The sequence below is a fragment of the Anolis sagrei genome, chromosome 7, assembly GCF_037176765.1.
Source record: "Anolis sagrei isolate rAnoSag1 chromosome 7, rAnoSag1.mat, whole genome shotgun sequence".
NCBI classification, from domain to species: Eukaryota; Metazoa; Chordata; class Lepidosauria; order Squamata; family Dactyloidae; genus Anolis; species Anolis sagrei.
In genome coordinates, this window is record NC_090027.1 from 27,831,344 (window position 1) to 27,848,093 (window position 16,750).

The following is a 16,750-nucleotide window of genomic DNA, read 5'->3' on the forward strand; positions in this document are numbered from 1 at the left end:
AAGCCTTGAAGTGTTGTTTGAACAAGATTTGTTGTTTGTTCCATAATAAAGACTTTGTTGCATCATTAAAGACTCTAAAGACCATCACTTCAGAAAAATCCCTGAGAACCTCTCTTTGAGGCGCCCCTGGCTTCCCGCTGGGCTTAAAGTATATGTCCTATAAAAAAGTACAGCTGTTACAGGCCCAGTGCGCAACAGAACAATAGTCATAGAACAACTTTATACATCTATCTCTATGTTCCAGCCATTCAAACTAACATTGGCTTGGAGAAAATGCTGACTACAGTGATGTTACTACCTGAATTTCTTTTTCAGAGCAAGGACTGAAAAGGTTCCATCATGATGCATCAGCCATGTGCTAGAGCTGGGAATCAAAGAAATAGACCACAATATTGTGATTTTTTTTATTTTAAATGGTTTAAAATACAATATGAAATCAGGATACAGTTTATTTCTTAAACAAAACAAAAACTCTCCAGAAGAATGATGTGCCAGCATCAGCAATTTAAACAAAACCAGCTCCACTCCCTATTAAGTCTTCAGTGTGGGAGGGATTACTGTTTTGAGTATTTTTTTTAAAAAAACACAGACATCGCTACATCTCTATGCTACCTCAGTTGAGTTTGGTTTTCTTTTCCCAAAAAGCACCTGCTTTTTCTTTTCTTTTCTTTAAAAAAAACCTTGCCTTTTAAGTTGTTTTTTTTTTCAGTTCTATAAAATATAAATTATATGAAAATACAAGTTGGAAAATAGTTGAACAGCATAATATAACAATCTTTTTTCTCGCTAAAATTATCAGCTTAAAAACAAGGTATAAAAACAAAGACCAAAAAGGAAAAAAAGCAACACAACTTCATATATATTTCTTTTAAAACAAAAACTTGTTTCACTGAGGCAGTTAATTCCTGGAGATACTTTTGTCTAACATATATGGATGCATCAGGTATCATCGATTCAAAATCTTTGGAATGGAGGCAATAGTTCATTGGCTCGGCAGAGAGCCCAACGGAAAGAGAACTGAGAAAATAAATTGGCAATTTTGTAGAAACATGAATATTTTATAAGGCAAAATTAGGACATTAGAAAAGTTGCACACGGGGATGTATGATACATAACATTGTCACTGGTGTGGCTTTTCCAAATATACACCTAAAATGCAACATGTGAATGAAACAAACACATATATTATATAAAAAATACAGTCGTAAGAAAGCCAAGGTTTGTTATAGTACAGTGTACATTCAGTTGGAAGCCTAGGTTTGCTCCTTGTGTTTTCCTAGCTCCCATCTGGATATCTCCAACACATTCCTAAACAGTTAGCTCAGAATGTTGTAGAATAAAAGGCAGATTGTCATATAATGAAAGCATTGTCGCTGCTTAAATAAAATGCAAGGAAGTAGAATTAGAAATTAGGTGGTAAAATGACTAAATGATTATTGACTGGCTTCTGAAGTTGGAATCATGGAAGAAGGCAGGAAAAGGGAATGCAAACCCAAATTTTCCCAATTGCACTCCAAAGCAGGGACTTGAAGGGAGATGGGATTGCCCCATCCATTGGGATATTTCTTCTGCCCTTTGGGTTGTCTGTGTGCCTTCAAGTCCTCCCAGAAAAACCAACTCCATGAATTTCATAGGGTTTTCTTAGGTAAGGGATACACAGAGGTGATTTTGCCTCTGAAATATAGTCTACAGCCCCTGGTATGCATTGGCAGTCTCCAGAGGCAGCCCTAGGTAATTTTCAACAGTAAGCAAACAAGTATTCCCCCCCCCCCCCCCCAATCAATCACTGATATATATTTTCTGTTCGTCATGGGAGTTCTGTGTGCCATATTTGGTTCAATTCCATCAGTGGTGGAGTTCAGAATGCTCTTTGATTGCAGGTGAACTATACATCCCAGTAACTACAACTCGCATATGTCAAGGTCTATTTTCCCCCAAGAGCGCCCCTGGGCAAAATCAACTATACTGCAAATGCTTACTTTGCGTAATGGGTTGAGCCGCCCCTGGTGGTCTCCCATTCCAAGGAACCAGAGATGACCCTGATGAGATCTGGTAACTTTAGGGCATTTGGGAGAGAAAGGGATCAATTATGACCAAGGGAGTACAAATGAGTGGTGATACATCAAGCCTACTTTGAAAGCAAAAACATATTTTGACATTGAATATCTATTATGTCCTTTCTACCTTTTTCTAGTCCAGTGGTTCTCAACCTGTAGGTCCCCAGGTGTTTGGGCCTACAACTCCCAGAAATCCCAGCCAGTTTACCAGCTGTTAGGAATTCTGGGAGTTGAAGGCCAAAACATCTGGGGACCCAGAGTTTGAAAACCACTGATCTAGTCCAACTTGGGTTGTGTGCTCTGTAAATGGGAAGAACATCAACCGGAAGCAATGATGGAACACAGTGTGACGACAAAGCTGCCTGTCCATCATTGCATTCAAAGGCAAGCAGCAAGTCAGGCACAGACACTGATTAGGGACAAATGCCACAAATGGTGTCCTGAGGTACTGATGATACTCTACTGCCCTTCAACATCCCTGAGAATACTCTTTGAAAAGTTAACCTTGACTGATCTGGACCAAAACTTGATTGAGATTTGTAAAACCAGTATAGTCTCCAGTACTCCTCAGTATGGTGAAAACTGATCTGCCCATCAATGCATCACTTGGACCAAACCTTGTCATCTAGACCTGCCAGGGAGGGACAATTGTGTGACTCTCATGGCCAGTTTTTCCATCTTCTTCGTGGAATAAAATGTGGCAACACCATATGTTTCAAATCCATTTTATCCTCCTCTGCTCCAAGACCACTCACCATCAATAACCCTAGCTCAAAATCTTCTTTCTATATATTCTCAAGAAATACTGAGCTTAACGTCCTCCCAGGAAAACCAAGCTCTTCAGCCAGCCAAGTCAAACCAAATGGAAGCTATAAATTGTAAATTATCAATCAACTATGTTGGGTGGCATCCTTCTCAAGCTAGTGTTCTTCTGATCTCTTGAAATATATTTTCTATCTACTACGCACCAGATTGGAGAATTGTGCTCTACATCACAGAATTCAAAGTAATTTAATGGTGAGATCTACTAACCCCATGGAACTTTGAGAACTTTAGTGGAGTCAGGAGTCAAGACATCTAGACATCTATGCATGAGTAGTCATGATAGTTAAAACCATACCTACTACTGCATGTTTGTTGTTTAGTCATACCATAGGAATCAATGCTACTATATGGCACACTGAGAACACTATGCATCTTGGGTTGTTGTAGGTTTTTTCAGGCTATATGGCCATGTTCTAGAGGCATTCTCTCCTGACATTTTGCCTGCATCTATGGCAAGCATCCTCATTGGTAGTGAGGATGCTTGCCATAGATGCAGGCGAAACGTCAGGAGAGAATGCCTCTAGAACCTGGCCATATAGCCCCAAAAAAACCCTACAACAACCCAGTGATTCCAACCATGAAATCCTTCGACAATACTATGCCTCTTCCTCACTTTGGCTGTTTTCTACCATTAAAGGTCTAGTCGTGTTCAACTCTGGGGAGGAGGGGTGCTCATCTCAATTTCTATGCCAAAGAGCCAGCATTGTCCATAAACACCTCCAAGGTCATGTGACCAGCATAATTGCATCAAGCGTCATTACCTTCCCACAGAAGCGGTATCTATTGATCTACTCACATTTGCATGTTTTCAAACTGCTAGGTTGACAGAAGCTGGAGCTAACAGCGGGATCTCACCCTGCTCCCCGGATTCGAACTGCCAACCTTTCAGTCAGCAAGTTCAGCAGCTCGGTTGGTTTTATTCTGAGTGAAGGATATATTTATAAGCCCAACAAACATGCAGTTGTTTAGAAAAGCTGTAGAATCCCACCAATATTTCACAAGTGAAAAATGGGACAGTTGTGGCTGAACAACATCAGAGCATGGACAAGCTGGCAAAAGGTATGAATGAGGAAAAACACTCAAGCCAGGAGAAACTGCAGCAGTTTGCTTTTGCTAGAGCCTAGTGGGAAAAGCAATAATTTGTCACCTCCTGTCCTCTTCTTCTCTGAGTTAGCTGAGAAAAAAAATTAATAATAATATTTTTTAGTTTGAACTTAGTTTGTAGCAATAGAAGTAAGCTGAAGAGGAAGGGGAAAAAGTGAGAAGGAAAATAAACCTGAGAAGTTTTTAAAAAGTGGAAAAAGTGGGGTGACAGAGGATTAATAGGTCAAACTGAGATAGACAGGGGATATGCAGACTAGATCACTGACTCATCTAATTCATTAATGGATTTCCTAAGAGGCAATACCTTTCTAGGATCTCAACAGGCAGAGGTCATTCCCATAATATGGCCTCATTATTCATTAATGCCTTTTGGCAGCCCATCTTTGAAATACTACTTAAGACTATATTACTGAATATAATGGACAGTATTGCCCATGATCTATTTCTCAACACAACAAGGGATGCCTTAAGGCCCTTCCTTGACCAAAGCTCCTCAGGAGTAATGCACACTGGAATCCTCTTCCAAACAAAGTGAAGTAGTCTACTTCGGTATCATGTTCTTTAGAAGGTATTGGAGCAGGAAAATGCTACAATGGCGAGCCAGCATGGGTTGAGCATTAGATTAAGACTCTGGGAGGCCAGGATTCAAATCTGTACTCAGACATGGAAACTTCTTGGTTGACTTTTGACAAATCACACAACTAAGAAGGCGACAAAGACAACTCCTTTCTGAACTAGCCTTGCCAAGAAAATACCATGATAGGCTCTAGGGCACACGTATCAAATGTAAGGCCCACGGACCGAATACGGCCCACCATATCATAATATGTGGGCTGTGAGACTTTCAGTGCCAGAGTAACAGAGATACATGGATACAGTCTTACAAATGCAAACAGCCTTTGAAGGCAACCATAAGGGTCATGTGACCATTGGTGAAAATGAGTTTGACACCCCTGTTCTAGGGTCACTGAAGATCAAGAGTGACTTGAAGGCAAGCAACAAAATATATCCTTTTCTGAGTGGGTTGAGTATTGGATTAAGACTCCAGTCCTAAATGTATCCTTTTTTTTCTGAGGATGCATTTTCTATCCTTCTTTTCCGAGGATACATTTTCAAAAGGTTTTGTTTTCCTGCTCTGGCAAGCAGTGGGATTTTATACATTGGATTTCAGGCACTTAATGGTTCGGGGTTCTAATTTCAAGTCCTGGTGCAGCATCAACTTTTCCAGTAGCCCTGAGAAAGACATTATATCTTCTTTTTTTTAGAAGGGTGAAAGGGTTAGACCATCAATTTTTTCATATATAATTACTCTGTATAGCTGCATAACGTTACCAGTTGGTGTTTCCAGCTTCAGTTCAATTCTAAGCCCAACTAGAACAGTAGTTCCCAATTTTTGTTTTGACCAGGGACCACTTGAATAGGGACCATGCTCCAACATTAGTACTAAAAGTGTTATGCATCAGTTTTTGGTCAACTTTAGATTCAATTTGGTTATTTGGAGTGCAATTCAGAAAATTGCATTAGATAGACTACATCAGCTCTAGTTCCAGATACATAACATGACATCCAGTAGTTGCCATCTGCTCACTCACAGAAAACCATATTTAATAATCTAGAACTGATGTGGTAGTAGCAATCTTTTGTGGGTAGTCAGCTTCTCCCCTCCTGACGTCCCCATTGCCTCAGCACTGTAAGAGATTTTTGCAAGACCAGTTGCTCTTGTTGCCACACGGTTCCAAGGCAATAGTGTCGTAACAGTGAGGCTGTGGACCATATTTTCATTCTTGCAGACCACTGGTGGTCCACGGACCACAGGTTGGGAACCACTGAACTAGAATGAACAGAATTCATGCAACAGTTCATTTACCAAGGTCAAATCAATTTGGTGTAGCTCCTCTAGTAGGGCTTTACGCTGGAATGTAAGTCCTTGAGTTGGAGCACCAATGATCAATAAATGATGGATGATTGCATTTGCTCCCAAGAATGAAATTCAATCAAGGATGATCAATGTGCAATGTTCCAGATGTTGGTGAACTACAACTCCCATCTGTCCCAGCCAACAGGAAATGATGGGAGCCTCAAGGCCATGACATCAGGAAGAGTGTATATAGGATTAGGCAATGAGAAATTTGAACGTTGGAATAAAGCCTTTCCTTTAAATCAAAGTGGGAATGAATGGGGAATTATTCTGTAAGGAAAGTATTGGGTTGTTGTAGGTGTTTTCGGGCTGTATGGCCATGGTCTAGAGGCATTCTCTCCTGACGTTTCGCCTGCATCTATGGCAAGCATCCTCAGAGTTAGTGAGGTCTCTAGACCATGGCCATGCAGCCTGAAAAAACCTACAATAACCCAGTGATTCTGGCCATGAAAGCCTTCGACAATACAAGGATAGTATTGTTAGTCAAAAGATTACCAAAAGGTGCAGGAAAGATCCACCAGCTATAATGACAGAACAAGGGAGTAAAGTGCAGGAGCCTCAGTGTCAAAGCAAAACAGCCACTCAATTACAACTCTGTCTCCTTCTCCCCAGTTGATTTTTTTTATGAAACTGTCAAGTCTGTCTATTTTTGGTGGGCGGTCTACATAGACTCTATACTTCTTTCCCCACGATGCTAATTAAATTGGCAGCTGGTATAGCAAACAAACAAACACACATATTGCAATACTGAAACCATCTTAGAGCTTAAGACTATTTTAAAAAATACTGGCACAAAATTTAATAAAATAACTTTTTTTACAAATTTTAAAAAAAGGTTTTTGGTCCCCATCTGATAACAATGAGAACAAGAACAACAAAGAAAATCTATCTTTCTGAAATGAAAAATTATCAAGGATCACAGTTCTTGGCTATTTCAGTTATATCTTCCCTGGAAAAGAGGATGTTATGGACATTCCCCACACAAAAAGAGAGCCTTGTGAGCTTGTGGATTGTCAGTTGATGGTTTATGGAAGGGAAGCCATGAATTAACTGGTTAAATAATGTGTAATGGGCACTTAACTGTAAATATCTTTATTCCCGAAAAGTTAAAATATAAAACCGAATAAGGCCTTCCAAGAACGTTCCAATGTGAAAAGCTGCTCTTTCTACTCACAGACACATTATCTCACAGTTTCATTCAAAAGCTTAACAGCCTGCCCCTTCACAATCTGATTTTTTTTTTGAAATGGAAATGGTGACCACCAAAAACATATTGTCCAATAGAATTTTTAGATAGACCTAAGGAATCTCTCCCATACAGGTTTCTCTTCTCGCCGACTTCTTCCGTTCACTCATCAGCATCTGGCTTCACATCCAGCATGGCGTGGAGCTCCTCAGGGGTGTAGCCCAGCAAGCTCTGCAAATCACACACAAAACGGTAGACGTAGCGCTTCCCCGCTGTCTTGTGGATGATGTTCTTGTCATAGTAGTAACGCAATCCACGGCTCAACTTCTCATAGTTCATTTTTGGCTTGTTTTTCCTTTTGCCCCATCTCCTTGCCACCTGGAAATATAAAAACACACACGGCCAACCATTATGTCACATATTATGGACTTTAAAATAACATAGTTATTTTAGCTGCTGTTCATTTTCCAGTCCCAATTCAAGGTGCAGGTGCTTACCTACAAAGCCCTAAACGGTTTGGGACTTGCCTACCTGCGTGACCGCATCTCCGTATATGAACCCACATGATCTCTCCGATCATCTAGCGAGGCCCTGCTTACGATCCCACCTGCTTCGCAAGTGCGATTGGTGGGGACGAGGGACAGGGCCTTCTCCGTGGTGCCCCCCCCCCCGACTCTGTAACTCTCTCCCCAAGGACATCAGACAAGTCCCAACATTGGCAGTCTTTTGGAAGAACTTGAAGACGTGGTTGTTCCAGTGTGCCTTCCCATAATAGGAAACTCCAAGCATCATGTCCCAAATGCACTTTACTAGAGATTTAATATTGTCTGCACATCGCACTTATCTCCAAAAACCTATCTATTTCACCTGTCATTCCCAGCATTTTCAAATTTTTAAACATTACATTTGGCCCGGCCTTAGTTTTAAATGTGTCATATTGTCTAATGTTTATTGCTATTGTTTTAATGTTTATTGCTTGTTTTATGAGTTTATTTATTGTTGTTTTTTGTTATGCTGTTGTTTTATTGATGTGTTGGGCCTCAGCCTCTTGTAAGCTGCACCGAGTCCTTCGGGAGAAGTTAGCGGGGTATAAATAAAGGATTATTATTATTATTATTATTATTATTATTAGTTCTGTTGTTATTTGTTTGCAATCAAGTTAGCAAAAAGGCTCTTCTGGTTCACGTTACTCCATCTAGACAGAATTGTTCAGCAGAGCTGTTTTGAGTGATCAGGATCTGCAATAGTCTGTCTCAAAAGTAAATGTAAACCACTCAGCAGCCTGTTGTGCAGAATTAGCTTACCACTTTGCAGAAATTGCTCAGATACGCTCTGACTTGGGACACCATATGTGAAACTGTCTTTGAAAAGTGCTCAAAAATATGAGTTTGTCCAAAGAGTAGCAGCCAGGTTATTCAATGGAGTACACAACTACCTTGTTGCAGCAGCTCCATTGTGTGCCAGTCCATTTCCAGATATAATTCAAAGTGCTGGTGTTGTCCTCTAAAGCCCATATTGCTTGGATCCAAGTTATCTGAAGGATCACAGCTCCATTTATGTCTCCAGCACTCTGTTTCTCCCACGTAAATATTTCTGCTTTATTTTTATTTCATCCTGAGTTATCGTTTTATCTTGTTCATGTGGCCCGCCCATTGTGATTGTATTTTTGTATTGGTTTATTGTATTCTTATGTTTTATTTATTTTATTGTATTGTTTGTTGAGTGTTCTTGATTTTATTTTGTTGTAATGCACTACTGGGGTTGGCCTCATGTAAGCGGCCCCGAGTCCCCTTTGGGGAGATGGTGGCAGGGTATAAATAAAGATGATGATGATGATGATTATTATTATTTATGAGCACCTTAGAGCTGCTTTTAAGGCCTTTTCGTTTCACTTTTTCACTTCAGAACTTGTTCATTTATGTCTAAAATAACATCATATATTTGTTAATGACTTTATAGAGTTTTAATCTGTATTGTGTATATATCTACTTTGTGTCTTATTATTGGGAGAAATGGAGGATTTTAAGAACTTGAAATGAAATAAGTATTTTTCATTGAGTGGCTTTGTTATATGGCTCTCGCTCCCTCTGTCCCATTTTTTTTCTCCTTCCTTCCCTCTTTCCCTTCTTCTTTCTTCCTTCTCTACCTGTTTCTTTTCTCACTTCCTTTGCTCTTCGGTTCCATCCTTCCTGGCCTCCTTCCTTCCTTCCTTCCCTCTCTCTTTCTCTCTTTCATTCCTTCCCTCTTTCACTTTTTATTTCCTTCTCTCCTTCCTTCTCTACCTTTATTTCCTTCTCTCCTTCCCCCCTTCCTTCCTTCTTTCCTTCCTTCCTTCCCCCTTTCTGTGTATGTGTTTTATGTATGCATATATGTGTGTATGTATTTCTGTATATATGTGTGTGTGTTTGTGTACATATGTGGTTTTATTTATTATTTATTTATTTATTTATTTCTTATACTTGTATACCGCCGTTTCTCAGCCTGACCGGCGACTCAACGCGGTTTACAACAAGGATAAAATCAACAACAATATACAATGTAAAACCACAAAGGCATAAGATACAATATTAATCCAACAATAAACAACACAATGCATCTCATAACTAAAATCATGATCCAGTTCGTCGTCCAATTTTCCAATTCCTGTAATCATCACATTGGTTGCACTGTTTAACCGAATGCCCGTTCAAACATCCAGGTTTTTAATCTTCTTCGGAACACCATCAGCGAGGGGGCAGATCTTACCTCCATGGGAAGGGCGTTCCACAGCCGGGGGGCCACCACAGAAAAGGCCCTGTCTCTCGTCCCCGCCAGCCGCACCTGTGAAGCAGGCGGGATAGAGAGCAGGGCCTCCCCAAAAGATCTGAGGGTCCTGGCGGGCTGATAGGCAGAGATACGTTCGGATAGGTAACTTGGGCCAGTGTGCATGCGTTGTAATGCATTTTTTGGTTTTTGGCTTTTAAAGTCTCTTCTGCTGTATTTTTCAGTGTTTTGATGAGTGATGGCCACTTGTTGACCTGATAGGTGTATTGTGTCTAAATTTGATGTCAATTCGTCCAGTGGTTTTTGAGTTATGTTAATCCCACAAAAGAACATTACATTCTTATTTATATAGATGATAATGATAATAACTAATGAGATTGATTTGGATCATACATACCTCATCAGGATCTGAGAGCTTGAATTCCCAGCCATCTCCTGTCCAGCTGATGAAAGACTGGCAGGATTTGTCTGTGAGAAGTTCCAACAGGAATTGCCACAGCTGAATGGGTCCACTACCTAAGACAGAAAGGAACACAAAAGAAAACCAACCAAGTTAATAATGAAATCCATGATGAGACTCTCTGCCCTGTAGGAGCAATAACCACAGCCAAGGTTGGCAGTTGGAAGAAATTATGGGTTTCTAACACTTCTACACAACCTATTTCACAGTGAGTTATACCAATACTTCAGGTGTTTATGGGCCTTGTAACCTACTAGATGTGTCAGCAAAAAGTTTTACTCCACTCCTTGAACAAACCCTATAAAGAGCTTGAGAAATGGAACTCTGTCCACTTCCTTTTTTCTTCTTCAGGTTTTGTTAATCGGACATGACTGGTACTGTTCACAATGGAGATTTTCTGGGATGGCATAGTAGCCCTCAGACCCTCAAATGTTTCCTCCTCTGTGATAATCCCAGCAAGCTCAATTTTGCATTTTAAATCTTGATTGGATGCTTGCAATTTACACAGGGATTCACACTTCAATAAGTTTAAAACAAAACCAATATTTTAAAAGTGGGACTTCTTACCATGATGGGACCTTGTCCGCAACTTTGTTTCCTGGCCTAATTTAAACTATTGCCGTTAAAGATCTTAATGCAGTGTTTCTCAACCTGGGGGTCAGGACCTCTGGGGGGGGGGGTCACAAGGGAGTTTAAGAGGGGTTGCCAAAGATCATCAGTAAACACAGTATTTTCTGTTGGTCATGGTGGTTCTGTGTGGGAAGCTTGACCCAATTCTATCATTGGTGGGGCTCAGAATCCTCTCTGATTGTAGGTGAAGCATAAATCTCGGCAACTACAACTTCCAAATGTCAAGCTCCAGTTTCTCCAAACTCCACCAGTATTCACATTTGGGCATATTGAGTATTCATGTCAAATTTAGTCCAGACCCATCACTGTTTGAGTCCATAGTGCTCTCTGGATATAGGTGAACAGCTCCCAAACTCAAGGTCAGTGCCCACCAAACCGTTTCAGTATTTTCTGTTGCTCATGGGAGTTCTGTGTGCCCAGTTTGGTTCAATTCCATCGTTGGTGGAGTTCAGAATGCTCTTTGATGGTAGGTGAACTATAAATCCCAGCAACTAAAACTCCCAAATGACAACATCAATCCTCCCTGCCCTCCGAACCCCACCAGTATTCAAATTTGGGCATATCAGGTATTTGTGCCAAATTTGATCCAGTGAATGAAAATACAACCTGCATATCAAATATTTACGTTACAATTCATAACAGTAGCAAAATTACAATTCTGAAGTAGCAATGAAAATAATGTTATAGTTGGGAGTCACCAAAACATGAGGAACTGTATTGAGGGGTTGCAGTATTAGGAAAGTTGAGAAACACTGTCTTAATGGCTTTAGCCAATAATAATTTAAAGAAGTGCCTCCTCCAATAGGAGGAATTTTGGAAGAGTGCACCATGAAGCAAGGGTTAAACTTCTAGAAGATTGTGGTTCATCTCAGAAGTGAGCAACTGAGCAGAATTCAATTCTGAGTGACCCAAGAGAATCACATCACCTTTGCTTAGGTTGATTTTTCTAGCCTGTTTTGGCCTGGAAGGGTAGGAACCACAGAGACTACCAAGCTGTTATATTTTGGTGACAAATATACATTGTCTACGAATTCAACTGGGAGCTTTGGGGTTTAGGGTCAAGTTCAATCTTCAGGACACACTTCCAACACTGTTTCAGAACAGATTCTAAACAAATACTTCTCAGTGCAAACGACAAGTTTATTGTCAGAGAAATCTGAAGGGATGTGTACACTTCCAGAACTGGGAATTGCAAAAGTCACCAAATGACAGGGTATCCGAGAAAGTGTAATGTATTTATTTTTTATTTTTGGCTTTTAAAGTCTCTTGCGCAGTGTTTTCCAGTGTTTTTATGAGTGATGGTCATTCGTTGGCCTGAGAGGTATCTTGTGTCCAAATTTGGTGAGAATTCATCCAGTGGTTTTTGAGTTGTGTTGATCCCACAAATGAAGATTACATTTTTATTTATATAGATTTTTTATCATTGTAAAAAGGCAGGGTATTATCCAGATCTTCCGGGGTGTTGTTGTTGCCGAATAAGAAAGTCTGTAGGATGGTGCATTTGAAACCTTAGTTCCCGATTCTCTAAACAAGATTATATTTTTGGCATCAGAGTGAAGGAGGAGTCATTCCACTGCCATGAAAGCCTCGCCTGCTCCTACCTGCCAAACAGCTCTTGGCCACAGCCTGACCTCCAACACACTCCTGCCCCCGTGTCTTGTTCGCTGCCTCCCCTGACCTTGACTTTTTGTTCCCTGGCTGTGTTTACCGAGATGTGATAAAGAGCAGGCAGGTATGAAAATTATTTGGCTTTTCCCCAGAGCATGTTGATGCAGGAACAAGCCACACAATCTCATCGCGCACAAAAACTCAGCACCAGTGAGTCAACTCAAGAAGCTATTCATGTAAGAATAAGCAGAGCCTGTGTGTTTGGGTGGCTGGAAGGGTGATCAAGACTCAGTGTCTCGCATCCTTATTTAACTTGACCCGAACTTTAAATAGCCCACCTTCCAACATTCAAAGTCAGCACTTTTCTCAGTCTCTCCTTCCCTTGTCGTTTACTCACATAGATGGTGGGTGCCTACAGTTTTGTCAACTGAACTTTCTTGGGGGAGGCCAATTTTTTTCAGGGACCTCAGAAAAAGCTCAAAATGACTCAAAAATAGGGCGGCGGGGGGGGGGGGGGGGAACCAAAGCCAAACGGGCCTAAAGCTCCACTTTCAGTCCTGAAGAATAGAAATTTATTTTACTAGAAAAACATTACACCGCAGAGAGTTGCTCTTGGTGTCTTCCAGGAGAGATCATCCACCTGTTTTTGTCCAGATAACTGGCAATCTGGGGTCACAGATACAATCTTGAGAGGCCACAGTTTGCACACTTCAGCCTTAACCATCATCTCCAGAGTAAGGAACACTTAGAATAGATATGTAACTTCTTGTAGACTTTTAACATCTTTCTTTGAGTTGTCTGAAATATTATTTTCTGGCTTTCCCCACTATTTGGACACCCACACACTTTTGTTGAGTGTAACTCTCACAACGGCTCCTCAGTGCCCATTTCCTTTTGCCAAATTTCTTGTGGCCACGTGGGTTTGCATCTAAACCAGCAAAGCGAAGCTGGCCAAAAATATGTTCCAAGTTCTCATGAGCTGAAGCTCGGAGATGCTGAATAATTTCTGAAAAACCTGCATGTGTTCAGTAATTTCAAAATCCCTTGCAACAATTGTTTTTCTTCTTCTGTATAGCTTGAAGGAACCCTGTGGGCACAATAATCTTAGGTTCCCAGGGTGGATGTTCCAACCCACTGTAGCCATGAATTTATTGAAAACTTGGGAATCTCATTTACAACATGACATCCCTCTGTGGCTTTATTCCTACTAATTGTTGGGTTTTTTGGGGGTTTTTTTGAGAAAAAGTCCCCACTTTGTCATCTTAAATCCTGTATTGTTAGAATGGATATTTGTGCCCTTCCTACCTACAATGTGAATTTTAAAATCTTGTTACATTTATATAAAAGTCAGACACATCCAACAAAACATAACACAACCCATGTCATTTTTTAAGGCTTGTTCCTGCAGTTATTTGGGACGCAGATTGAGAAAATTATATTGGATAGACCGCATCAGCTCCAGTTTCTTAGATATGATTATCATGGTTTCCTATGAGTGAGCAAATTGCAACTAGTAGATGGCATGTGTTCGGGATCTCAAAAACTAGAGCTGATAGGGGAAAACTGATGTCATTTTTGGAATCAACAAGTCAAATATACCCTATGTTAAGGCACCGCTGAAGCATTTTATAGGACAGTGTTGGCTGCCATTCTGTAGCAAATTTCCGGGAAAGCATTTAACATTTGTAGCTGATGGGCAGATATGGAGTGCCAGTCCCTGGCACATGGGGAGAAAAATCCTAGCAGAGCGACAGCCAGATTACTAACAGGAGCGGGGTACAGGGAGCATACTACTCATCTTTTGCACCTGCTCTACTGGCTGCCAATCAGCTTCCGAGCACAATTCAAAGTGCTGGTGTTGACCTATAAATCCCTAAACGGCTCTGGCCCAGTTTACCCGTCCGAACGGGTTCTCCCCTATGAACCATCAAGGTTGTTAAGATCTTCTGGAGGGGCCCTGCTCTCGATCCCACCGCCTTCGCAATCGCGTTTGGTGGGGACGAGGGACAGGGCCTTTTCGGTGGTGGCCCCTCAGCTTTGGAACTCCCTCCCAATGGGATTAGATCTGCCTCTTCCCTCCTGACATTTAGAAAGCTGGTAAAAACATAGTTTTTGGATACTGTATTTGCAGAATGATGACTGAGTCAATAACTGCTGACCTTTCTGGCGGATGGCGATGAATTTGTGATTCTTTTTGACGAACTGATTTTTGCTGTAACTTGTATGAATTGTATGAATTGTATTTTAATGTATTTTATATTGATGATTTATAATGTTTTTCTTATTGTATTGAATGTTATGTTGTTAGTCGGCCTGAGTCCCACCTCGGAGGTCGAGAAGACCGGGTTATAAAAACTCTAAATAAATAATAAATAAATAGCATTCTTGCACATGAGTAACTTGAGAAGCATTGATCAAAGATAGTATTAAAGAGAAAGTTATCAATATCTATGAGGAAACAGCACTGAGTAATCCAAATTCATCAGAGAACACAGAAAACTTCATGAAAGTTCTTCTATTTGTTGAATGTAATCCTGTCGTGAAGACAAGCCTTAGGTACTTCAGCAGAGACTACCACTGATGATTGAAACTGCTGGTTATTTGCTCAACATCTTATCAGGCTGTCTAAAACCTAATTCCTATGTGCTTTAGCAGAATACTAAATATTCTTTATAAAGCACTTTTAGTTTTCCATTCCATACAGTCAGAATTCAGCAAGAGTCACATGCCAAGCATTGGTCTATGTTTTAGTTGTGCATATGCCAAGTGAAGCTAGAATAAAAGCCAAAACTTCTCAAAGTAGTTGTGGCTGAATAGGACCACACCTGTCTCCTGATTCAAGGAAAATCAGTTCCAGGAAACAAGTGATAAACACATGTCTCTCAGTAACAGAAAAACTAGGAAAAAAACTCATGAAAAAAAAACATATGAAAGCAGGAGAAGACCATCATAATTGTGCAGAGGCGGCCCTAGATCATTTTCATTGGTAAGCAAACAGTATCCCCCCCCCCCCCAACCAATCATTGATATATATTTTCTGTTCATCGTGGGAGTTCTGTGTGCCATATTTGGTTCAATTCCATCATTGGTGGAGTTCAGAATGCTCTTTGATTTTAGGTGAACTATACATCCCAGTAACAACAACTCGCATATGTCAAGGTCTATTTTCCCCTAAGAATGCCTCAAGAGCGCCCCTGGGCAAAATCAACTATACTGCGAATGCTTACTTTGCGTAATGGGTTGAGCCGTCCCTGTAAACGTGTGCACAAGAACACACAGCTCAATCCTTTTGTGTTGTTTTAAAATAATTTCCTATTTCTCTGATTGCTGTATTTGCGGGTGACTTTATGAAATGCAATTCCCTAAATGACGTAAGATCAACTATAAAATAAAATTATAAAACAAAATGAAGACAAAAGCCCGGCAGTTAATAAGAGCCAAATATGATACACAATGAAAACAAAACAAACTTTCATTGAGAGCAAGTGGCTCCCAATTCAGTTATGCCATTTCAACAATTAAGATTTATTTCACATCTCTGAATGAAACAGGTCTTATATTGTTTCACAGTATGAGGATGACCTCCAAGGTCATTTACCTGGCCCTCGCTCAGGGTCAACCTAAGTCTGAAATGACTTGAAAGCACACAACAACAACAACAACAACAACAACCCTATCTCATCAGCCAAAAGCAGGCCCACACTTCCCATTGAAATACTAATAAGTTTATATTTGTTAACATTGTTCTTCATTTTAATTATTGTATTGTGTATAAGATATGTGCAGTGTGCATAGAAATTCATTCATTTTTTCCCCAAATTATAATCCTGCCCTCCAACAGTTTGAGGGACTGTGATCTGGCCCTCTGTTTAAAAAGTTTGTGGACCCCTGATTTAATGTCTAACTATTCCCATTATTAATTGAATCTTCAGGTTCATTGCACTTTTTAGTGGATTCAGAAACTGAGATGTTCCACTAAAACGGGAAATAATTTGACTGGATTCAATGTTCTAGAACTTTTCCTGCATCTCCCTAAATTTCTTGCAAAAATAAAAGGCACCTGATAGAATCACAAAATTATTGTTTATACATATGAAACAGTGCATGGCTTTTATAATGAAAACAGCTAAAAAGTATGATATACAGAATACTAATAGAGATTAAAGGGGGGAGAAAAGGGGTGCAAACAAGGGAACTAT

General features: G+C 40.3%; 1 protein-coding gene across 2 annotated transcripts in view; it reads right to left on the reverse strand.

Annotated features, from left to right (window-relative positions):
• Positions 1-390: 390 nt before the first annotated feature.
• ETS1 (ETS proto-oncogene 1, transcription factor) overlaps positions 391-16,750 on the reverse strand; it is a 153,341-nt gene continuing 136,981 nt past the window's right edge. For both annotated transcript variants that reach the window (XM_060787149.2, XM_060787150.2), the window contains 2 exons: positions 10,251-10,365; positions 391-7,468 (listed from right to left, as the gene is read on the reverse strand). In XM_060787149.2, the coding sequence (XP_060643132.2) occupies positions 7,253-7,468; positions 10,251-10,365 (331 nt within the window). In that variant the 3' untranslated portion in view covers positions 391-7,252. The remainder of the gene's footprint in view (positions 7,469-10,250; positions 10,366-16,750) is intronic.